General features: G+C 38.2%; 2 protein-coding genes across 2 annotated transcripts in view; both read right to left on the bottom strand.

The window, feature by feature from the left end:
• NDUFV2 (NADH:ubiquinone oxidoreductase core subunit V2) overlaps nt 1-21,387 on the bottom strand; it is a 33,192-nt gene extending 11,805 nt beyond the window's left edge. The window contains exons 1-5 of the mRNA XM_023647454.2: nt 20,997-21,387; nt 5,366-5,431; nt 3,828-3,890; nt 3,631-3,747; nt 810-978 (exon numbers count right to left, since the gene is read on the bottom strand). Coding sequence (XP_023503222.1) covers nt 810-978; nt 3,631-3,747; nt 3,828-3,890; nt 5,366-5,431; nt 20,997-21,050 — 469 coding nt within the window. The 5' untranslated portion in view covers nt 21,051-21,387. The remainder of the gene's footprint in view (nt 1-809; nt 979-3,630; nt 3,748-3,827; nt 3,891-5,365; nt 5,432-20,996) is intronic.
• Nucleotides 14,563-15,431, bottom strand: LOC102148044 (divergent paired-related homeobox-like). Its single transcript, XM_005612728.4, has one exon. It carries the CDS (start codon nt 15,284-15,286, stop codon nt 14,708-14,710), a length of 579 nt encoding a protein of 192 aa, XP_005612785.1. The 5' UTR covers nt 15,287-15,431; the 3' UTR covers nt 14,563-14,707.
• Nucleotides 21,388-24,474: the final 3,087 nt, after the last annotated feature.

The following is a 24,474-nucleotide window of genomic DNA, read 5'->3' as shown; positions in this document are numbered from 1 at the left end:
TAGCAAAATAAATATATTTATTTTTTATATAAAAATATATATTTGCTATGCAACATAAGGACCAAAAAGCAAACACAGACATCTTACATTTGTGTATTTAATAATAAAAATAATCAAACAATATAAAATCTAAAACTAACATATGCAACTATTATCAGAATTTGCACCTGAGAGGTGGGGGGCAGGATTGTGAACAGACTTCAGCTTTCTGTTTTATTTATTTCAGTACTGCCCAACTATTTCTACAACACGCAAGTACTTGATATTCAATAACAAACAAAATTTAAAAGATACCTCCTTTTACTTTATTCGATATATACAGTTGTAAATGCAGCAATGGCAATTTTGTATGGAAAAACGTCTTTTTAATTTTGTAAATGGTACTATAATAACATCTTATTTCAAATTTCCCTGCCTGAAGCATTCTTACTCTTCTCATATCTTATTTGTTCCAAGGCTCATCTGGAAGAATACATGGACAAGTGTGATTTTTTTATGTACCACATACTATCACACAATGAGTGAAACTTAATTTTCTAAACAAAGAAAACTTTAAAACTCCTATAACCTTTTCAAACATACTTAATGATTAGGGGGGAAAAAGGTGAAAACTCAGTTTTGAGGCTGAGAACTAAGGAAGAATATGAAAGAAATAAAGATGGGCAAAGACAGTAAGACAAAAATTTACTTGTGAAGTATAGATCCAATAAAATGGCAAAAGTTGGAAAAATCAGGTAGAAATAGGTTAAATCTAGAAAGACAGACAATTCTATTTTTCACAAAAGTTATAAATATAATGTGTCCCATACCAAGCTTTTTCTGAATGGCCTCCAGTATGCTGTCAGAGTTTCGAAGCATGCAAGGGGTAGTAGTGCAGACCTGAATGTGGTACTTTCCAACTGGCTTCCGATTGTACATTGTATAAAAAGTTGCTACTTCATATACTCTCATTGGAGGTACTTGTAAGACTTCTGCAACCTAAAATATTAGAAAAATTTTAAATAACATAATTATGAAGTTTATTAATTCAGCTTTTGGTATGTTATAAAAAAGCATAATTTCAGTACTGCTTCAATTTAGTAAAAAGAGAAAAATTTTAGTTCTTCAAAAGCACAAAATATACCTGTATTTGATATTGTGAGGTATAAGTAATTTTTGCAGACATCTTAACTCTTGAACCACAGAACCCAGAGGCACTTCCTTCTCCTCCTGCTCTCCACTTGGTCTTTGCAAAAGGATCTTTTCTCTAAATCTTTGTCACTATGAAGAATTTCTACTTAATCATTTTAATTCTTAGATTTTTGTAATTTAAAATAGCAAAAATTTGGTGGCCAAACCCCAATATATTAAACAACTGTAATTTTTCAAACTTTCACGAATTTTTCAAAAAAGCCTTAATGTTACTGGTGATGTACAGTGCATGCAAATGGTATGGTGACAGAAAAATGGTTGAGAATCAAGCCTCATTTATTAGCCCATATTGGCTTACATATCTAAATACTTACACACACATACATACTTATACACACCACACACAAACATACAAGGCTATCCAGAACAATTCAAAACACTACTTTTGTTTCCTATCAAGACACTCTTTAGAAAAGCTGGATCTTACAGGCTAGTACTTCCCAATCCTTCACATTAAGGTATTTACAGAAAATACTTGTTTTGACATACTGGGGTTCAGGACCAAGGGAATCACTATCTGAGCACAACTCTTGGTCAGGACAAGTCTGTTAAGGAAAACAGGTTTTTTAGCTATTTACTAGGGCTGGTCCACATGCAGTCTATTCTGACTATAGTCCTGGCTACAATTTTCTAGTTGGTTTAATATCATTAATCTATAAGGTCTTAAGATTTTGTATCTGGCGCTTAAAAATTATGCATATATCCAGGTTTTGACATGAAAGAAAGTAAGGCCCTGATGTCTAATTTGAAAAAGCTCCCCTGGGATGCTGCTGTGCACCACCTTATGACTTAGTGACAGTTACAGAACTAATGCGTGAGCTTCTGGATTTTGTTTTTGTTGTAAAGTTGGGCTTTCCTTTGCAGGCTGGGGCAGCAGGAGGGGCAGTGGGGAACAGTAACAACAAAAGTTTCAAATGTAAAGTGGAAAGAATCTTGATTCTATTCTCTATACGCTATTTCCTGCCTCTCACACATACGCATCCAATTCTAAATAGAACAGGAACAATATTTTTGAAATGTTCTCACATTACTTTCTCATTTATTCTATTTTGTTCTGCTAAGCCGGCGACTCAGCAAGACTTCCAACAAGCTTGCCATTATTAAAAACATTAATTTTTGCAAAAAGAAAAAAGTGTCTATGATTAGAAACATACGTAAATCATTATTATTGGCTATTATAATTTAAAAAACAATGTAAGTAATTTAGAAAACCTCTAAAGAAATACGTGATTTATTGAAAAAATAACCACCTGACTATATTTACTAAGTATAGTACCAACCTAACTTGCTTTATAACATTTTTCATAGTCAAAAAAATACTAAGAGTTCACAACAAGGTTAGTGTACTGTACAAAGTAAGTAAGAGATCAATGAACTAAATCTAAAATTTGCATTTGGGATTCCATTAGACAAACTGAGGACTTTCCTGTTCTCCAAGAAAGATCATAATGGTCTAGCCTAATAGTTAAACCAAATAAAATTTAGAAAGTGAAAAGAATGAAGTATAGCAGAATCTCTACAACAGTCAAGTAGAAAATGCACTGAATTGGAAATGATCAGTCCTACCTCTATCACTTAGACATCATAACATAATAACTGGGAGAGATGTTCCTAGTGCAAACTCTTCAGGGCAGACGAGGAAGTAAGCTCAGAGAAAAGTCAGATCTCTTAGCTCAAAGTCAAATATATTTTTCACTATATGACACTGGCTTATTAGTTGTATGATTCTCATAAGAATCAAATAATATGTGGTTTTGTATGGCACTTTGTAAAGTATACACTGTAACATAATACCACACAAATGTAGTTACATTTGTAGGATATAAATAAACTTGAAATTTGGATTATTGCTGAAAACACTATCAGAAAACAAATGAATCTTAAAATATGTATGAATAGACTAACTTCATTTAAATAGATCACCCATAGGATTTCTGTAGGTTGTTAATTCCAAGGTGCCATAATCAAGTGTCATAAATACCATATATTATATAGATTTTTGTCAAAGCCTGTAGCCAAAGATGCAGAATATTAAAGAGATTCATATTAGCTGTGAGTAGGTTTTTTTCTCTGTAATTCTAGTATTTAAATAGTACATTAATTTTCAGGACATCTTGACAGCAAATTATACACATTTGGGAGCTTTTATCTTTATTATGGCCACTTCTCTCAAAAAGGAAAAAATAAAGAAAAGAAAACCTCTTACGCTATAATGCCTTTACTATTTCCTTAAGGATAAAAACCTCTACTCTTTCAGTTATCTGCGTTATTAAGGGAATCAACAAAACATAAATGTAATTTGAGGAAACATATAAATGATTAAACAGCTTCAAACTCCTAGAGTCTGACGTTAATGACTTCTGGAGGAATTCCTACCTAAGGAAGTTAACATACACCCTCTCTCCTCTTTCCCAACTAAGGCAAAAATGAATTCAGTACCTTGTTCATAGCAGAGATGGGCAGCCATCCATTCTGTCTTTGGGCTAAATCCAGGATTGGAAGCACTGCTGCTGCTTTATGCCCTTCAGGATAGTTTTTTACAATTGCTTCTATCCTCTGTATCAAAGAAAAAGCACTTGTTTTTATACATCTGGAAGATACTAAATATTTTGTAAATTAATTGTAATGTTAAATACCTTATAGTTTTCTGGTGTGAAATCAAATGGAGTATCTGGGTTATTCTCAGGAGTATCTCTATGCTATAAAAGGGAAAAAAATGTTTTTCAAAATTCCATCAAAAGTGTGAAACTTTGTACATTACTATGCTGCTAGTGATCGTTTATCTCTTCACTTTAATTCCAACATGATATATACCAATCTATCCGTTCATCAAGAATGGCTTAAACTAATTCTTAAATACACATTTGATAAGTATGATTACCAAAGTAACATTAGCAGATCAAAATTTTAGGTAAGTCTTAAAAATCACCCTCTAAAGGTTAAGTGAACTAGCTTTAGGAGCAAAAATCAAAATAAGTTTTACCCAATTTGATTAGAGAATAGGATCTTCTAAAAGTAATTACCAAAACATTAGCAATTACTGGAAGCCTTAGAAAATCAAGACACAAAATTCTGAGTGTGAACATATGTGCATTTTTCCAAAAGAGAGTGTATCAGATTGTCAAAGGGACCCATTACTTCAGGGAAGGTACAAAAGTACCATCTCTTCCCCACATAACAAAAACTATCCCACAGCTAGTTTTCCATAACAGAAACTGGCCAACAGCAAGCAGCTTTATTTCTTCTCCATAAAAGAGCAGGCCCTCTTCAAAAACCGACAAGAAATGGCATGTCAACAGGAAATCAAATGAGTCACACTGAGATTAACGCTTACACCAATTAATGTTTTGTATGAACGGTGAACACAGAATTCAATCCCTTAATATGTTAACTCTCAGAGTACTGCTTTTTCAAGGACATAAGAGAGGAAAGAAAACAGAAACTTTGGACAATGATCTCAAATATGTGGCAAATTTGATACGTTTTTGAAGAAGGATGATAAAATATAAAGTAGAAACCTACTTATCAATAGTACGGCTAACTCAGCATTTGTTAAGATGCAGCCTGGAAATAACCCAGGTTACAAAACTATACCACACTAACTCTAAATCATCATACAAGTCCACTAAATTGCCTTTAAACAACACTAGATTAATCCTTGAAACTTGTACCTTGTCACAGAAAGGGGACAGATTATCTTATCCTTTCTGAATTGTGCAACTAAGCTGGGGAGTTTACTGACCTGTACCTGTACTTAAACCCCGGAAACCAAAAATATAAAGGCCAAGTGCCGATGTATTCACTATGCTACTAAAATTGATGAGTTTCAAACTAGTGCCATTTTGGGATTCCCCAAGTTGTTGCAGCCTCAGAATCTTCAGCGAGCCAACATGACTGACTTTTAAGTACCTAGTGTGACCAGTGCTCACAGTAACTTCACCAAAGAATCATCTAAATTCTTGTTCCCAGAGTTGCCCTGGTGCCAACTGAAACTTGAGAGGTTCAGCTGGCACCAGACATCTTTTGAAATGTAGTAAATTCAATTAGCTATATTTAACTTCTTACAATTGCCAGCATATACCAAAGACACTGGTGTTTAAGATATTTTGGATTATTACAACAGATTTACCCAAATTTCCAAGTCTTTTTATTCTGAAGAAATCTAAGTACTTACCACAAATAAGGCTCCTCCAGCTCCATTTTGCACAGCTGTCTTATGCAAATTCCTTATATGTCTTCCCTAAAATTTTAAGAAAGTTTAGTAAATCACAAACCTTAAGAAATTTTTTGTAAGTAAATACTTTAAGATTCATAATTAAAAACAATAGAATCAACTTATGGAAGTAAAAGATCTTAAGAGATAGAGTCTACTACCCTACAACCTGCCCACGTCTATTTCAAGAAAGACATAAGGAAATGGAGATCCAAAGGTAAGGTTATTAACCTGCATGAGGTGGCCCACTAAGAGTAAGTGGAAGAGCCAGCACCACACCCCGCTCTGCTGAGCCACGCGCCCTTCACACTGCACCCTGCAGGCGAGCATCTGGAGAGTTAGCGTGCCGCTGACTTGCTGCCTGTCACTCTTGTCTGCCTCAAGTTGGATGCCAGCTTTCGTTTAATGTGGACCTTCATAAACATGTTTTCATTCTGTACAAATGAGTCACATACTCTGTACAAATGAGTCAACTGTGTCCCCCTTTTCAATTCTTTACTAAGTTCTTTAGAAACTCCAGCCATCAAAGTTTCAGAAAGCTGCTTATGATGCTATGCAGACTGATCATACTCAACTGTTTTGGAAAGAATCCATTTGATTACCTTCTCCCTTGCACTTGATTTCTCCTTGCCCTGCTGCTACTCTCCCAAACTCCCCAAGTCCTGAAAAGCAATTCGACTATTGTTCAGAAATCATCTGATTTCCGAGTTCTACTAACCACAGATGGCAGAACACTAGATTAAACCAAGCATGGAACTGGCAAAGCTAGACAATTCCAAGGCAAACAGAGAAGGAAGTAAAAGCGGTGATGTACCAATCATATATTTAACCCTTTCCTAGGTTCAAATAAAATTTCAGTTGAAGAAATAAGTTCATGTAGAATACTTGCTTTAATTAAGAAGACAAGACCCAGGTACAGAATGAGAGACATATGTATAAAATATGGGAGTGATAAATATCAGTTTCAGGATAATGGAGGGGTGGGAGAATTTGATCAGTTAGTGATACACAAGGGGGCTTCAACTATGTTGGTTTTGTTTTCTTAGGCATACAGTGTTTATTACATTCTTTTTTGGTGTCTGAAACATATGATGAACTTTTTTTTAAAAGAATGCAACATGTATCAAGAGAGTTTATGTTCTTATTCTTTTATTCAGTTTCTCCCAAATTGCTCCAAGGTCAATCTGTAAATACAAGATTATGCCTATATCCTTGACTTACCTGTCCAGAACCTGGATTGAGATAAACAAACATAAAACTAAGGCCATAATTAAAAAAAAAAAAAAAATACCGTAAGAATAATATCAGGGGCTCAGCAGTGAAGTGCACACGTTCCGCTTCAGCAGCCCGGGGTTCAGCGGTTCAGATCCCAGGTGCGGACATGGCACTGCTTAATAAGCCATGCTGTGGCAGGCGTGCCACATATAAAGTAGAGGAAGATGGGCAAAGATGTGAGCTCAGGGCCAGTCATCCTCAGCAAAAAGAGGAGGATTAGCAGCAGATGTTAGCTCAGGGCTAATCTTCCTCAAAAAAAAAGAACAATATCAACTTTGAAAAATAAAGCTTTATTTAGAAGACAGTGACAGTCCCTGCCATCCCTTTAGCTGAGAAGACACTTTAAAAAAAAAAATCAAAGAACAATTTTTATTCAGTAACATTAGTGAGTTACTTAATAAATTCTGAGCGAAAACAAAGGATTTCATAACAAAGCAAGGAAGGACTAATTTAAAAGGAGGGAAAGTACCCAATTCTCTCTTTTCTTAACTTCTGAACTCTAACATTTTCTGTTTACTTTAACTGGCTTTTTACCACTCTCTCAGGGTGTGTTTTCCTCAGGGCTCAGTTCTATCCTATGTTCTTTTCTCTGCAGATCTTCTGCCTCTGAGAGCTTATCCATTCTCATCTATATCCATTCTTATCTATGATGATGACTCTTGAATCATATACAGTCATCCCGCAGGATCCGAGGAAGACTCTTCCAGGACTCCCGCAGATAGCAAAATCCCCAGATGCTCAAGTCTCTAACTTGGCCCTCAGTATTTGCTGGGCTCAGTATCTGAGGGAGTCAAGTTAACTGCGGATTGTTTACCATCCGCAGTTGGCTGAAACTGCCGACCCGAACCCACAGATACGGAGGACATACTGTACACATCTGATGACAAAAAGTGAGTGTGAAGAGATCATAAATATATATGTAGTCATGCATAGCTTAATGACACAACCTGAGAAATGCATCCGTTAGGCGATTTCATCGTTGTGCACACATCATAGAGTGTACTTATACAAACCTAGATGGTAGAGCCTACTACACATTTAGACTATATGATACTATCTTACAGGCCCACTGGGGTATATGCAGCGCATCATTGACAAAAACGTCATTATGCGGCATATGACTATAATCAATGAGAAAAATGAACAAAAATGTCACACAATTCAAATAAACTTACTAGTAATTAAAAACATGCAATTTTAAATGAGATAACATTTCTAGCTACCAAATTAGCAAAGATTTTTTTTTAAAGATAATATTCAATTCTCTTAAGCATATAGAGAAGTGGGCATGCTTATACATTAGGTAAAAACTGATACAGCCTTTAGGAGAGCAAATTGGCATGGTGTACGGACAGACTAAAGAAAGTTTCTATCTTTTAACCTAGTAATTCTACTTTCAGAAATTTATCCTAAAGTATGAAATGATAAAGGTTTATATAAAAATGTCTTCTGTAGTATTTATCATAGCAAAAGACAAGCAACCAAAAAGCCCAACATAGGGAGGTTTTAAAAGAAATACTAGTAATTCCAACAAAAATCATATTATATAGCTAACAAAAATCCTATTTCCTAAAAATAATGACACAGAAAGAAGTATTTGTGCCACAACCATAACTGGAAAATATAAGAGTTAAACAAAAACAGCATAAACTACCATCCCAATTATATTCAACATAGACACTAATGCAAAGATTGGAAGGCCATAACAATTAAAAGTGCTTATCTCTGTTATTATGATGTTAAAAAAACTATTCTGTACTTTGTTTCTTATATTTTTCTCTATTTTCCAAGTTTCCTATTTAGCATGGATTAATTGACAAACTGGAAAAAAAAAATCTTATTTAAAACAAAACATTCATCAGGTACAAAATGAAACTTAACACCTCTACGTTTAGTCCTATTTCTCCTTCTAACTTCCCTGTATATCAAAGAAACCACCAACAACCTCCAAGTTAAAACAGCTTCAGTTATGGGTCAACATTTGATCCCTTCCTCATTATTCCAGGATCTGGCACATACTTTTACTTAAAATAAAAAATATAGAGATAATCTTGAAAATTGGTCTTTGGGCCTATGTAGCTACATGCTAGAAAATTTATTTTGAGGCACTTTCTGGCTCACTTGTAATTCTAGATATGAACATGTGTTTACACAAACACACACACACACAGATACTTCTATCCAAAATAAAGTGTTTTAAAATTCAAATTGCTGAAGACAGACTACTGATTGAGAACAGTCAAAAAAAATAAAAAAGCAGCTAAGTTATAGAAAAAAAAAACGCTACAGTTTCAGATCAACTATTTATTTTTTGGAAGATCTGGGTTTAGATCACCACTCTTGCTACGTACTAACATGTGACCTTGCACAAGCCAGTTTCTTTAAGCCTGAATTTCTGCACCTGTAAAACAGTGATACTTACTTATTGGAGTGTTCTAAGGTTCAAATAATAGTTTCTCTGAAAGTACTATATAACCTGTTAAACCATTATCACATCTGCTTAGCTGACATGGGGATAAAACATTTAATAACTAAAAAATGCAAGATTTAAACAACTGCATTTTAAGAACTGAACAAATATTTTAAAATTGTGCTTTGTAAGTTGATTCAACAAAGAGTCACTGTCACAAAATAACATATTACTGAGTTTCTTGCATTTGCACATAATTATTTTTTATTTATTATTTCTAAGACTGTCAATTTTTATTATCTTATTATTATAAGACTGTCAATTTTTCTGGTCAAAGTATATTTTAGATGGTTGAAAAATACCATCTCCTTCCTGTCTACTGAAATGAACATACAGATTTATCTTTCACTTGCAGTGGGGAAGGAAGAAGTAGTGCGGGTAGACGATCCTCTATGGGTCTCAGGTTTCTACACATCTTAGGAGTAGAGGCACTAGGCACTAACAGCTTTTGTTCCAGATTATCTTTTCAAGGATTTTTGTAGTGAATGTCTCCCCCTGGGGCAAAGGCTGGGTAAGTTTTCTTGAAGCTGGGGTTGGATTCCTCAGCTATGATGCACAGCATTCACTGGAGCTGCTCCAGGTCACTCCCACGAAATTTGAGGGTCAAGAGGAACTAACATGAACAGGAAGCTTACGCTGCCTGATGGGCCCCGAGTGATAAAGTCCTCTGTCTCTGACCCAGGAGTCTCAGCCAACATCCATGAAGCCGAGGGAGGTTAACTTGTCAGCTTCTAAGTAGGGTAAAATCTCAGCGCCTTCACAGCTCTTGACAAAAGGTCAACATGTACAAACACACTAGTCTCCATGTCCTACCGATTTTTCAAAATATAGAAAGTATTATAATATAGTGAATATTATACAAGAAATAAAGGAATAAATGAGATGAATACAAAGATGATATAAAAGAAACCAGTAACAGTGGCTGTCTCTGACAGAGACAGAGGGTGACCAAGGATCTGGAGTGAGGAAAAAAATTTACTCTTTAATATAATATATGCACCATATTTATGTACCATAATTTATATCCTTGCAGAGTAGTCCCCCCATCTGTGGTTTCAGTTGCCTGTGGTCAACTGTGGTCCGAAATAGTAAATGGAAAATTCCAGAAATAAACAACTCTTAAGTTTTAAATTGTGCACCATTCTGAGTAGCGTGATAAAATCCCATGCCGCCCCTCACTGTTCTGCCTGGATTTGAATCATCCCTTTGTCCAGCATATCCCCACTGTATATGCACACTACTCGCCCATTAGTCATTTAATAGTCATCTCCACCATTGCAGTATCGCAGTGCTTGTGTTCAAGTACCCCTTATTTTACTTAATAATGGCCCCAAAGCTCAAGGGTAGTGATGCTAGCAATTCAGATATGCCAAAGAGAAGTTATTGTGATTAATCTCTTACTGTGCCTAATTTATAAATTAAACTTTATCAAAGATGTGTATGTACAGGAAAAAACACTAAATATAGAGTTTGGTACTATCAGAAGTTTCCAGCATCCACTGGGAGTCTTGGAACATATCCCCCAAGGATAAAAGGGACTACTGTACCCCTATTCTTTAATATACACAATATTTATCATATTTTATATTTACTATAACATATATCCTTGCATACTGTTTGAAGTTTTTGCAATGTATATGTATCACATTTCAATTTTTAAAAACAAAGTCTTTAGTCCTTTTCCTCTATTACTATCACCATTCTATTTCAGACATTATTTCAGGTCTATGCACTACTCTAACAGTTTTCTAGCTGACCCCTCCCCAATCCAAATCATCCTGTCTAACATCACCAAACTAATCTTAAAACTACCGTCTTTCTGGGATCTTTTTGAATACTACATCTACTCAGACAAGAGAAACAAAAGAAAAAATTAACAAGTGGACTTCATCAGACCAAAGAGCTTCTGCAAGGCAAAGGAGACCAGGAACAAAACAAAAAGACAACCCACCAACTGGGAGGAAATATTTGCAAATCATGTAAACAACAAGGGGTTAATCTCCAAAATATATAAAGAACTCACACAACTCAACAACAAAAAAACAAACAATTCAATCAAAAAATAGGCAGAGGATATGAACAGAGATTTCTCCAAAGAAGATATACAGATGACCAAAGGACACATGAAAAGATGTTCAACATCACTAATCATCAGGGAAATGCAAATCAGAACTACACTAAGATACCACCTTATGCCTGTTAAAATGGCTATAATCACTAAGACTAAAAATAACAAATGTTGGAGAGGTTGTGAAGAGAAGGGAACCTTCATACACTGTTGGTAGGAATGCAAACTGGTGCAGCCACTATGGAAAACAGTATGGAGATTCCTCCAAAAAACTAAAAATAGAACTACCATACGACCCAGCTATTCCACTACTGGGTATCTACCCAAACAACCTGAAATCAACAATCCAAAGTGACTTGTGTACCCCTGTGTTCATGGCAGCAGTATTCACAATAGCTCAGACATGGAAGCAATCCAAGTGCCCATGGACCGATGACTGGATAAAAAAGAGGTGGTGTATATATATATATATATATATACATACACACACAATGGAATACTACTCCACCATAAAAAAACATAAAAAACACAAAATCATCCCATTTGCTACAACATGGATGGACCTGGAGAGTATTATGTTAAGCAAAATAAGCCAGACTGAGAAAGACAAACACCAAATGACTTTACTCATATGTAGAAGATAAACAAACACACGGACAAAGAGAACAGTTCAGTGGTTACCAGGGGAAGTGGGTCAGGGGTAGGCACAGGGGTTGAAGGGGAGCACTTACTTGGTAACGGACAAGAAATAATGTACAAGTGAAACTTCACAACGATGTAAACTATTATCAACTCAATAAAAAAAAAAGAAATGTGAGTTCTCACACACACACACAAAAAGTGGAAAAAAAATAAAGTGCAGGATAAGCAACAGATGTTAGCTCAAGGCCAATCTTCCTCACCAAAAAAAAAAAAAAGGAAAGAAAAAGAAAATCAGGTATACATACAGAGGGAGACAGATTAGAAATGAAAAGGCCTGCCTCCCTTGGCTCATGATGTTCCAGTTTAGAGAGAAAAGGATGCATGAATGTACTCTATTTAAAACAAGCTATTTACTGTTTTTTTTTTTTAAATAGTAAATGCCACTTTTCTATTCCCGCAGAAAACCTAAATATATATATGTTAGCATAGCATTCGAGCAACTTAATTTAAATGTCTGAAGTTGACTTCTTCAAAATAGGAGAAAAAGGGCTCAGATTTTGTGTATGAAACAAAAGAAGCAAGCAGAACAGTGACAGTACATTGATAAATATTAGCCTTCTTTTTTTTCAACCAGCATAAACTATTATTCATAGCAAGTTAGCACATGGCCATTTTCAAAGCTGGCCTGTTTCGTTCTGTCTTGCTTTTTGGTGAGGAAGTTTGGCCCTGAGCTAACATCTGCACCAATCTTTCTCTATTTTGTATGTGGGACACCGCCACAGCGTGGCTTGATGAACGGTGTGTAGCTCTGCACCCAGGATCGGAACCCATGAACTCCAGGCTGCTGAAGCGGAGCACACAAACTTAACAATACGCCTCCGGGCTGGCCCCAAAGCTGCCCTGTTTTTTGATATCTTTAATAACTTGACCTATTTTACATCTGTTACAATATCTATGTCAGTCACTTTCAACAAAGGAATAAATAAGATATTAAAAGTTTGATTAACATCTTTACATTACTTAAAGGGCCATCTGAATTCAGTTTCACTTTGGAATAAAGAGGCACCCCAGGACCAGTTTTAGAACTGGAAAAAAACAACTTAGCTAGGCTTGACTGATTTGAAGAGTAAGCTCAGTGTTCTCCCCTTAGACTAGAGTCTAGTTTCTCATAAGACTCTGAAATGTCTATACTTCAGTGAGTTCCAACTGAATTCAGTGAACTCCAATTGAAAATTCAAACGATGTTTTTTTTAATAAACAAGAACGTAATCTGATATATAATGCAGAATTAATAGTGCATTTCAATTCTAGTTTATTCTTTTTTCAGGGTGTTTCAGAAGGAGCAGAGAAGATTTACAGCAGGCAAATAGCGGCAGTGATTTCTTTGGATTCAAGTAACCTTGAGTAGCTTTGTGTTAAGTACTTCAACATACCTTTTTTCATTGACTTCTCAAATATCTGTGGTTAGAACTTATTATTTCCATTTTACTTTTAAAGAAATTTAGGCTCAGAGACAGTAACTTGCCCTCCACCACACAATTAGTGACAGAGATGGATTCTGAGCCCATGCCTTTTGAATCTAAGTCCTCTGCTCTTTCTACTAGCCCTTCTCTTTTAACATCATTTGTAATACTGATAACCAAAAGTTCAAAATGACAAAAACTAAAATTTCACATTCTTCCACCCACTCCCCAAGAAGAGGGTTTTTTTCCTTAGTTTCCTTTTTTTTTTTTTTTGGAATGATTCAACTTATGTGAAATTTATGAATAGGCAAAAGTCAAAATAGCGGTTCCTTCTGGGGGGTTACAGATGGCTTAGGAGAGCATGTTTCATTGTCTTAAGGAGAGTTGAGGGACCAGCTCCGTGGCCAAGTGGTTGAGTTCGTGCCCTCTGCTTCGGTGGCCTGGGGTTTGCCAGTTCAGATCCTGGGTGCAGACGTGGCACCACTCATTGGGCCAGGCTGGGGTGGTGTCCCATATAGCACAACCAGAAGGACCTGCACCTGGAGTGTACAGCTGTGTCCTGGGGAGCGCTTTGGGGAGAAGAAGAAGAAAAGAAAAAAAGGAAAAGGAAGATTGGCAACAGATGTTAGCTCGGGTACCAATCTTAAAAAAAAAAAAAAAAAAAAGATTAACAAAAGAAAAATTTGGGAGCTGGAAATATTTGAGTGGTCAAAGTTATAAAGAGATGGCTGGGGGGCTGGCCCTGTGGCCGAGTGGTTAAGTTCGCGCACTCCGTAGCAGGCGGCCCAGTGTTTCGTTAGTTCGAATCCTGGGCGCGGACATGGCACTGCTCGTCAGACCACACTGAGGCAGCGTCCCACATGCCACAACTAGAAGAACCCACAACGAAGAATACACAACTATGTACCGGGGGGCTTTGGGGAGAAAAAGGAAAAAATAAAATGTTTTAAAAAAAAAAAAAAAAAAAAAAAAAGAGATGGCTGGGAAGGTGACTAAAAAATAGAAAGTAGAAAAAAATAAGCCAAAGCTCCACTTACTGACAGTGACTAAACCTGAATGATACTGGAGAAAAAAAATAAAATCATAACAAAGAAGCAGGAAAAAGAAAAAAGATACTGCCCATACTAGTCTCTTAGATCTACCACATGGGCAGCCGCTAATGTGTTTTTTGGCGCTGTGGCATTTCCTGCTCCAGGAATGCATATAAATGGAATTATATAGTATGTTGTCTTTCGTGTCTTTTTTTCTTTCATTCAACACAATGTTGAAACGCATCCATGTTGTGTATATCTTGTGTTCCTTCCTTTTTATGGCTGAAAAGCATTCTCGTGTGTGGGAATCATTACAAATCATTCCACCACGTGACTTTTTGTGTCTGGGTCCTCTCACTGACAAGATCTTGGTGGTGATGAAGAGCAGAAGGAATTAGCGCTGATGCTCGTGGAAAGAACTTGGGATTCCAGAGTGGGAGAGAGGCAGTATATGTTAGGGTCTCGGCAGCAGCCGAAATGAACTATTTTGTGGCCAACAAAGTGGTCTGTGTGAGCATTAAAATTGGGGCACAGGCGGAGCTGGAAGGCAGGCACTGGATGCTCTGTATAAACCAGGGATGCGGGGAGGGCCCTGCGAGGGGATCTGGGAGGTGTATCCGCGCCTGTCTTGGAAGAGCTGGCCTTGCCTCCTGCCTCAGCTAATTGCTGCTGTTGAGCCTCTTGTTGTTTTTGCTGAATAGGCTTGTATTTGGCTCTCTTGAGTTTTGCTCTGTGGTTCTTGAACCAAACCTTCACGACTGTTGGATGTATCTCCATTTTTGAGGCCATTTCTCTCTGAAGGCTGGAGGTCGGGTATGGGTTCTCATTGAACAGGAGCCGCAAATCCGCCAGTTGTTTCTGAGTGAACATGGTTCTTTTCCTTTGTGGATACTTCTGGGGCTTTCCTTTAGGAAGATCCCCTGGGTCAGACATCGTGTAACCTGGATGTGTTCCTATGCTCTGGTCCAGTGACCTTCCTTAGTTTCTTCTGTTGCTCAAACATCATCAGTATCCAACTCTGCTCACCTTTCAATTCTATCAGACGTGTAGTATAAAAGGCCACATCTAGCGAGGGCAACTTAAAGGACAAGGAAGCTGTAAAACGAAACTGACAGAATCACTACCCTAATTAGTCAGGAGAGGACTAAGGTCAGGCAAATGGAAAACAGTCTTTTCCTTTATTAGCAACCAACTGAGGCAGGGAATATACCTTTTAGACTACTCTGAACATTTACAGATTAAATCCACTATATACTGTGTGCACCTGCATGGGGGTCACAACTCACATGTGAAACACCTCCTGGAAAAGAAAAGTGATGCTGGCTCCCTCTGTAGTTTCTTCCCATTATTTACCAATACCTACTGGCTTATTTAATCTGTACTGTACTGTATTTCCCCAAAAGTCTTTGTCCATGATACACTCAGGGTAGGTATTTTTACATTTTAAAAAATCCTTGAGGGGCTGGCCCCGTGGCCGAGTGGTTAAGTTCGCGCGCTCCGCTGCAGGCGGCCCAGTGTTTCGTTAGTTCGAATCCTGGGCACGGACATGGCACTGCTCATCAGACCACGCTGAGGCAGCGTCCCACATGCCACAACTAGAAGAACCCAGAACGAAGAATACACAACTATGTACCGGGGGGCTTTGGGGAGAAAAAGGAAAAAATAAAATCTTTAAAAAAAAAAAAAAAAAAGAGAGAATGAAATTATTAAAAAAAAAAAATCCTTGAGAAATCAGTTGTTCAATGCATTTTAGTTTAATAAAGTAGATGATGGGTTAATGGTAACTGAAATCTATTTCAAGGATACTGATAATAAATACAATGCTTTAGATACTGCGCTACAAACTTTAAAAATACTGTAACTCATTTACTCCTCACAGCAACCATACCGTATAAGTATTATTATCATCCCATTTTGCAAATGTGGAAACTAAGGCTCAAAGGGAGGAAAAAAACTTTTCCTAGATCACACAGTTAAATAAATGAAAACCCAAACATAAGTTTTCCTGACTTGAGTACAAGCCTTAACCACTAAAATTGTTTTGTATATTTTCAGATATACATAGGAGGGCTTTTACAAATGTCCTCCATATCAAGTTCCATCGTTAAAAACTAAAAATGTTAATTCGTATTAAAGAAACAGAAGCGATTTTTCTAGCACTATGAGAGAATTAACAACTAAAATTTGGCCAAATTTATATTATAGAAAAGCTACATGAACAGCCTAGGTATTAAAGGAGCATTACAGATTAAGATGACCATATTAATGGCAACAATATTGATTACTTTCAGCTATCTTGACCATAAATTAAACAAAGCATTCTTTAGACATCTAAAATCGAATAGGAATACAAACAACACTCAAATGTCCTAAGGACAGGAATACTCCATAGAAATGAAATGTCCAAACACTATTTTAGTCACGAGGTTCAGTCTCATCTTCACCAATTAATGTAATCTTGGGCAAGCTGCTCTGCCTCTCTGTACCTAGGTTTGCTCATCTACAAAATAACAGCAGTATCTTAAACTGTTAAAGAAGATTAAATGAGATAAAGTGTTTAGCATGGTATCATTATAAATACTCATGTGTTAGCCACTATTATTATTATTTTTGGAGCTTTAATTAAACAGTAACACTCACTTCTCATTATAATTTCTTCTTGTGCCCCTAAAATGCTACTGAAGGAAAAAAAGGTCAAACAACAGACCTCAATAATCTCAAAAACAAATGAGACCCTAAATAATTAAGAGTTGATTCTAACAGCAAACATTCATTTTCAAAAGTTTAAATGATTTTAAGAGCTTTTAGCCTAAAGAATTAACTGGTAAAACTTAAGCACGAACTTTTTAGTTTAACGTGAAAATCAAATAAACACAAACAAATGCTGTATAAACTTAAATTGCTTCATTTTCTAGTCTTAAAGATTAATACTCAGGTAAACATACATTTGTTTAAAATTTAATAAACCTATGACCAGAAGGAGCCCAAGTATCTATATTTTTAAAGCATCCTAGGTGATTCTTTTGATCAAGTTGGGGGATTATTGCTGTAGGGTATACAGTGACTGTATCCTGGCTCACAGTTCACGGATTTTATGATTTTCAACATGCTAATGATTCCAAGAACAAGAAATGCTAAATGATCTTTTCCAACCCAGGATCTTTGGAAATACTGAAGGATATTAAGGAATATTTAGTCACTGATAATAAGGAACTTCCTTCTCCATACCTCAAAATATTAACAACATGTACCACATATCACCATAAATGTAACCATCCGAACACAACATGACATTATTTGTATTTTTCAAACTGTATAATTATTTTTTCATGGAACTACCATAATATCCCCTTAGGAACAAAACTGCATTCTTTTGATTCAAGAGTATTTCCTTTAAACGTCAACTAGCACTGTTTTGTAACTGAGTTAACAAAGTCTTTTTATCCATTCTCTCCTCTTAGTGATTTATTCTTCACTTCTCCTTTCTGAACCTTCCCCTTCTCAGGTAGCCAAAGTTTTTTTTTTTTTTTTTTTGAGGAAGATTAGCCCTGAGCTAACATGTGCTGCCAATCCTCCTCTTTTTGTTGAGGAAGCTGGCCCTGAGCTAAGATCCGTGCCCATCTTCCTCTACTTTATACGTGGGATGCCTACCACAGCATGGCTTGCCAAGTGGTGCCATGTCTGCATCCGGGATCCAAACCGGCAAACCCCGGCCCTGAAGTGGAACGTGCGCACTTAACCGCTGCGCCACCGGGCCGGCCCCCACCAAAGTTTCTTAAGTCTAACCTCATACAGAAGCTGAAACACTCACCAGATTTTAGTTACTATTTCCTGGACGTTTTCTACCTATGTTATGCTATTCTTGATGTGAAGAGGATTAAAAATGTGTGCAGTATTCCGTTTTCATTATAAATTGGTTAAGACAAGGATAAAATTATATCCTGCTATATTTTCAATAGTACTATTTGTAAATATTCTAATATGTCTTTCTATTAAACATATATTAGACATGGTATTAGTAACGACAAGATCACTTTTCTGGGTTGCAAATCATGGCTCAGAACCTTAACTTATAAGGAAAATTTCCAGATTTTCCCCCAAGATGCATACTTTTACTACCTTGATAAAATTATACTTTTTCCAGTAACCATCATAGCTATGTAACTGTCTGCAGTTTAATCCCAAAGAGTTGCTTTTCTTCACAGATTTGTCACGTACTTCTACAAATAGGTGGGTTCTGCACCCTTTCACCTCTGAAATTATCAAATAAAGCTGCCTACTGTACTGATCCCCAAAGAAATCTATTAACACTCCTTTATGCAGAGAAATGTCATTTTTAATGCCTTCATTTTGTTTCTCATCTTTATATCAATTTGCTATCCATGACAATTTTTTAAAAAATTATGCCTCACCTTGCTCAAAGGATGTAACAAATATTTCTTTCAACCTCATTGTAATTCAACATTAGATAGTCATTACAGACAGTGGCCTAAACCATGATCATGAGAAACATCCCAGAGTCCTCTTTTCTCTCTCTCTTACTCTCTCAATTTAGTCAGTCACCAAGTCCTACCCATCCTACCTCAACAACTTTTAAATTGTTTTTCCTGCTACTCCGTTTTTTCTGTGACTATCCCCAGTTCAAAGTCTTTCATTTCTCTCCTCGATTACTACAATAACCTTCTTCTTCTGACTTCCAATCTCATCCTTCTCCACATCTCCAGAGATTCTGTCCTAAAATTACAATGGGGGGAGGGTGAGGTGGTAGTGCTGGGAATAAATCTGATTTTGCTACTCATCTACTTAAAATTGTTCACTACCTACAGAATAAAATCTAAACTCTTGTGGTATGACATACCAAGGTCTTTATGACCTTCTCCAGCCTCATCTTTCACAACTCATTATTCCTTGTCCATCCTGCTGTGCTCTCACACTTCACTGTCCTGTACATACGGCTACCTATACCTCCAACGCTATGTCACACTATACCTCCCTCTCATCTACCATGACTAAGGTTCACTTCCTCCTCTTACCCCTCCAAAGTCCCTGAACCACTCTCTCTTTTCCCTAAGCAAAGTGAAATCACTTCCCTAGTCTCTGCTCAGGGTGGCATACCCTTCTATTATTATAGCACTCATTAAATCTTCACCACACATAGCAATTTCCCTCAGTAAACTTGAGCAACTTCAGAATGGTAGCTTAAAGAGAAAAAAACAAAAACTAGTCTTTTCTCATGTTGTCCTTTCCACCTAGACTGCCCTCTCCCCAATCTATTTGACTCCAACCCCAATCTATTAGTATTGCCTCCAGGAAAAATCTTATACTACCTTCAAAGCAAACTGCATGACCTTACTCATCTCTGTAACACTGTACTTTCACATTAAATGACATTTACCTTAATGTGAAGTTCCTCTTACATGAGACTATCAACTCGGCAAGAACAGGGATTGTCTAAATCTGTTTCTTATCTGTAATATGGGGAAATAACAGTACCAACTTCATGAGATTTAGAAGTAAATATTTAACACAGTGCTTGGCACATAGAAAGCAGTCACCAAATGCTACCTACCATTATTACCCACATTGTTACCTGGAGCCCAGCGGCACATGACCCACAGTAGGACCTCAAATGTTTACTGAAAGACTAAACTCTGCAAATTGGAACATTCCCATTTTACAACTGAAGGAACTAAGTGAGAAAAATAACAGCCCAAAGTTACAAAGCAAGAAAAGGCGGTGAAGCCACCATCCGAACTCAGGTCGAACTCTAAAGCCCTGACCTCGTTCTATACTACCACGAACTCTCTCCTCCTCTGCTGCTGAGAACCGACTCAACCTCAACTGTACCGCTAGGGGAAAAAAAGGCTTCTTTATTTCCAGGAAATGCGCTGTTGTTATGGTCGTCATTTCTGGAATCTGCATTTTTAAGTTAACCCGAGCAAGTGTTTCAACATCTCTGAGATTCAATTTCCTTGCCTAAAAGAGATGAACGTACTTGGATCTCAAAAGACCATCCAAGCTCTAAAATCCTGCTGAGTGCAGTATATGTGGTGGTGTTCTTTCAGTTAGTTTGATACGATTATTACCGAATTTTTCCGATATGCAAAACACAACTACAGTAAATGAAACACCGCGGTCACCCTTCTCTTGGCTCAAGGAAATGCTCATTAAGCTTTCACCAAGCAAGCTAGAGCCTCAATCCCAGAGTTGTCTCCAGGACGCTGCAACCCGACAGCAATAAGGTCACGAGGCTAGGGCTGCAAGGTGCCTCCTTCGCGGGCGGGTTTCGGAAACAGACCTGGCCGACCCACGACAGGCCACGTTCCGCGCTAGAGCGAAACAGCAACAACAGACGACCGAGCGGCCCCTCCTTCCTCCTCTCCTTGACCAAACTAGGTGTAAATCCCCAGCCCTGGGGGGAGGCCACGCACCCGCGCCGCTTCCTCTGCCGACCCTCCCTCGGAGCTCCTGGCTCACGGAGGAGCTGCAGCAGCAGCCGCCAGGGGACAGGGCGAAGGCCGCAGTGTCCTTGCCGCCGCCTGCAGGCCTGGCCAGAGCCCAGGGCTCTCCTGTGCCCACAACAAGGAGGCGCGGAGAGAGGGAGAACGGCGGAGGCGCCTGGGCTCATTCCGAGCGTCCTTACCCACTGGGCGGCGAGGCCCGGCGCCCGGGCCCTGAGCACCGCGGAGAGGAACATGGCGGACCAACCTGCGCGCCTTTCAGGGCGCCACCAGGCGAGAATCCCGAGCGAGCCTGGGACGCACGGCGTGCGCGCTCCCGAGCCCAGGCCTAGCGCGTCCTGGGCGGTGCGCCGCTCCCTACGCCGAGGCTGCGGGGGCGCGCGGGGGCTGCTGGGGCCCAGTGGGCGGAGACTTCCCGGGCGGAGGGGCGGGGCGAGGACCAGCTAGGGCCCTAAAAGGCCGGGTCCTGCTGGCTGCGGCTGGGGTCCCAACCTTGAAAGGAAACGTCTGCCTGAGTCATCTTGGGCTCCCGGGAGATGAAACGCCGACCTGGATTTATGGGGTGAGCTTCCCTCCTGGAGAACCTTATGAGGATTTAGCCACCTCTTTTTTTATTGTGGTTACTTTTTTTAAAAATTCCGTCGCAACTCCCTATAAATCATATTTTACAAATTATAGACTCGAAGATACAGAGGCTGCCACTCAGTGAGCCAGGCGTGGACACCAAATACCTTCGTTTCAATTCTTTTGCTTTGGAAACGTGTGCCAACATAGTCAGGGGTGAAATAACATGTCTGGAATTTGCTTCACAATAATGGAGGGTGGGAGATATGAATGAAACAAGATTGGCCATGAGTGATGACTGTTGAAGCTGCGTGGTAGTTCTCATTACTATTCTCGGTATTTTTGTACATGTTAGAAATTTTCCATAACAAAACTTAAAAACAAAAAAGCCACTTCCTTCGTGATGTTTGTTTGGTCATCTTTGGAAATTCCAACAAGTATGAATTCAGTAACGGCTATGATATGCACAGCACTGTTTCCTGCTGTGGAGAGTTTGCCAGGCACTAAATGCCCCTAGGTTTTTCCCTTCACTGCCTTCTTTTCTTGTGTGTCATGTCCTGTACCCACCCTCTTCCTTTTGCCCATTTTCTTAATAAATTTGTGAGTGATTTCTGGAACTTTCACAGCAGTACAGGGATTTTTAAAATTTCTTTCTTATTAATTTAAAAACTCTAAAATATTCCGTTGCAACTCTTTATGAATCATGGTTTACAAATTATGGAATTCAAGTAACAGAGGGCTGCCAGCCAGTGAGCTAGGAATAGACACAAAATGCCTTGGTTCCTATTCCTTTGCTTTATGTTTTATAATAGTGTGCTTCTCCTATATTGGCTTCAGTATTTTCCTTTAAAAAGGAAAAATGTTCTGGGTCTCAATGTTGATTTAAATTATTTATTATAAAGTTATCTAACTATATATACATGCAACACTATTATACACATAACACTGTTCTTATAGTTCTTAAACAACTAAAACAAAAGCACATCGCGAATTAAGTACATGCAAACTGACTGATCTGGCATGGATTCTTTGCATCTGGTATGCATGTTTTTACTGGATTCTATTAGGGCCTTCTCTGACCTCTTAGTCTGGATTAGTCCTCATGAAACTTTCCCTAAATATGCCTGCCTCCACTCTCTTACCACATTTACCACCAGATTATAACCTCCATAGGTGCAGAAACCTACCCTTCCCAACTTGTTCAGTTCAACAACTTGCACTGTACCTGGCATATGGAAGGTATTCAATATTTGTTGGCTGAATGAAAATCTTGCGCATGGTGCAAATATTTGTCCTCTCTGAAAAGGCTATATGTCTCTGGTTGGTTTTATGTTTATTTGCATTTATATCAGTGAGAATGCTTTTTGATACAAGTAATGGACACCTAACTAAAGTAAATTAAATAGTATTGGGTTCGCTATCTCACATGAAAAGAATTCCAGAGGTAGAGTAGTTCCAAGACTAGATAGTTCAGTTACTCAAGGATGTCCTTGAAAACTTGAGTGCCTTCCATCTTTCTACTCCATATACTCAGCTGTGACTCCCATTATGGTCACAGGATGGCTGCAGCAGTTCCAAGTATCATATGTAGATGACAACATTCCAAGGAAGAAAAAGAACTCTTACCTTTCAAGGGTTCCAGATGTTCCTCCAGCAGACTTTGTCTCATTGGCATACCTGTCGTGGTAGTTAGGAGAACAGGCTCCAGAATGAGACTGCTGGTTCAGATCCTATCTCTACTGCCTTCTAGCTGTGTGACTTTAGACAAGTTATTCTCTCTGGCCTTCCATTTAGTAATAGTGCCCTCCTCATAGTTTTATTATGGGAGTGAAATTAGTTAACCCTTGTAAAGTTCTTTTAAAAGTACCTAGCATAGAGTAAATGCTGAATAAATGTTAGCCTGTGGTCTTCCATAGTAGAGTAGCATCTCTTGGAATTCACAATCCATGGAGACCGTGTGTATCTCATTGGTGTCTTAACAGTAAGCAAGCACTTAGCAGGTGTTCCTAATTTCTCTTACCTAAGAGCAGAACCAAAGAGCGCAAAGAGTAATGTTTAAAACATTAAGGATCCTGGCTAAGGGAGCATCTAGCCTATTAACACATTCTCGAAGATGATACAGAAAGTAAAATTCTTTTAGTTCAACAAGTCATTCAACTGCTAGTAAGTTGTGACACCACTCTGTTCACTAGTCCAAAAGATTTGTTAATGTCCAGCATGACCCAAATAATTCTCAAGTGAAAACATTAGGATTAATCTCTCTCACACTCAGTAATGTGAGTTCATTTCTAGAGCCACCCCACTTATAAAGTAACCTAATGCACAATCGACTATTCTTCCCAGAGTCCTTAGGATAGAATCGTGGGGGCTTTTTGAAAAATCTCTGTTCTTCCTTCCATTCTCAAAGCCATTGTTTCTGGGCACAGACTAACATGGACATCAGTGATTTCAAATGTTAGTGACCTAACCCTATAGGCTTGATTGAGATTGGCTTCATTACATACATGTGATGAACGTTATGGCTGCCTGGTTAGGTATATTCCACTATTCTAAGTTAGTGCTACTACTATAAGCTCAGGGAAGTTGGCCTTAACTATAGTGACCAACCCTTTAATTAAACAGTACATGTCTTTGGGGGTAGGGGATGGGAGTCTGGGTGCTAGGGGACCTAGAATAGTCAGGAAGAATGACGAAGTGTGGGAACTTTGGCTCTGCAATTCTTGTGATTTCTTCTCCATTTAAACCATCACAAATAGGCGCTGTAGAGTTCATGGTATAATGAAAACCATGAGCTTTGTAATCACAAGGGTTTGGATTTGAACTCTGACCTCGTCACTTACTAGATTCTGTGAAGCTTTGGTTCTCAATTTATTTTTTTTCTTTTTTGCAGGGGAAGATTCACCCTGAGCTAACATCTGTTGCCAATCTTCCTCTTTTTTTTTTCCTCCCCAAAGCCCCAGTGCATGGTTGTATATCCTAGTTGTAAGTCGTTCTAGTTCTTCTATGTGAGCTACCACCACAGCATGGCAACTGACAGACAGGTGGTATGGTTCCTTGACCAGGAACCAAACCTGGGGCGCCAAAGTGGTGAGAGCA

This window comes from Equus caballus, chromosome 8 (assembly GCF_041296265.1).
Source record: "Equus caballus isolate H_3958 breed thoroughbred chromosome 8, TB-T2T, whole genome shotgun sequence".
Taxonomy (NCBI): Eukaryota; Metazoa; Chordata; class Mammalia; order Perissodactyla; family Equidae; genus Equus; species Equus caballus.
Note: the sequence above shows the minus strand (reverse complement) of the source record. Positions and strands in the feature narration are given on the sequence as shown.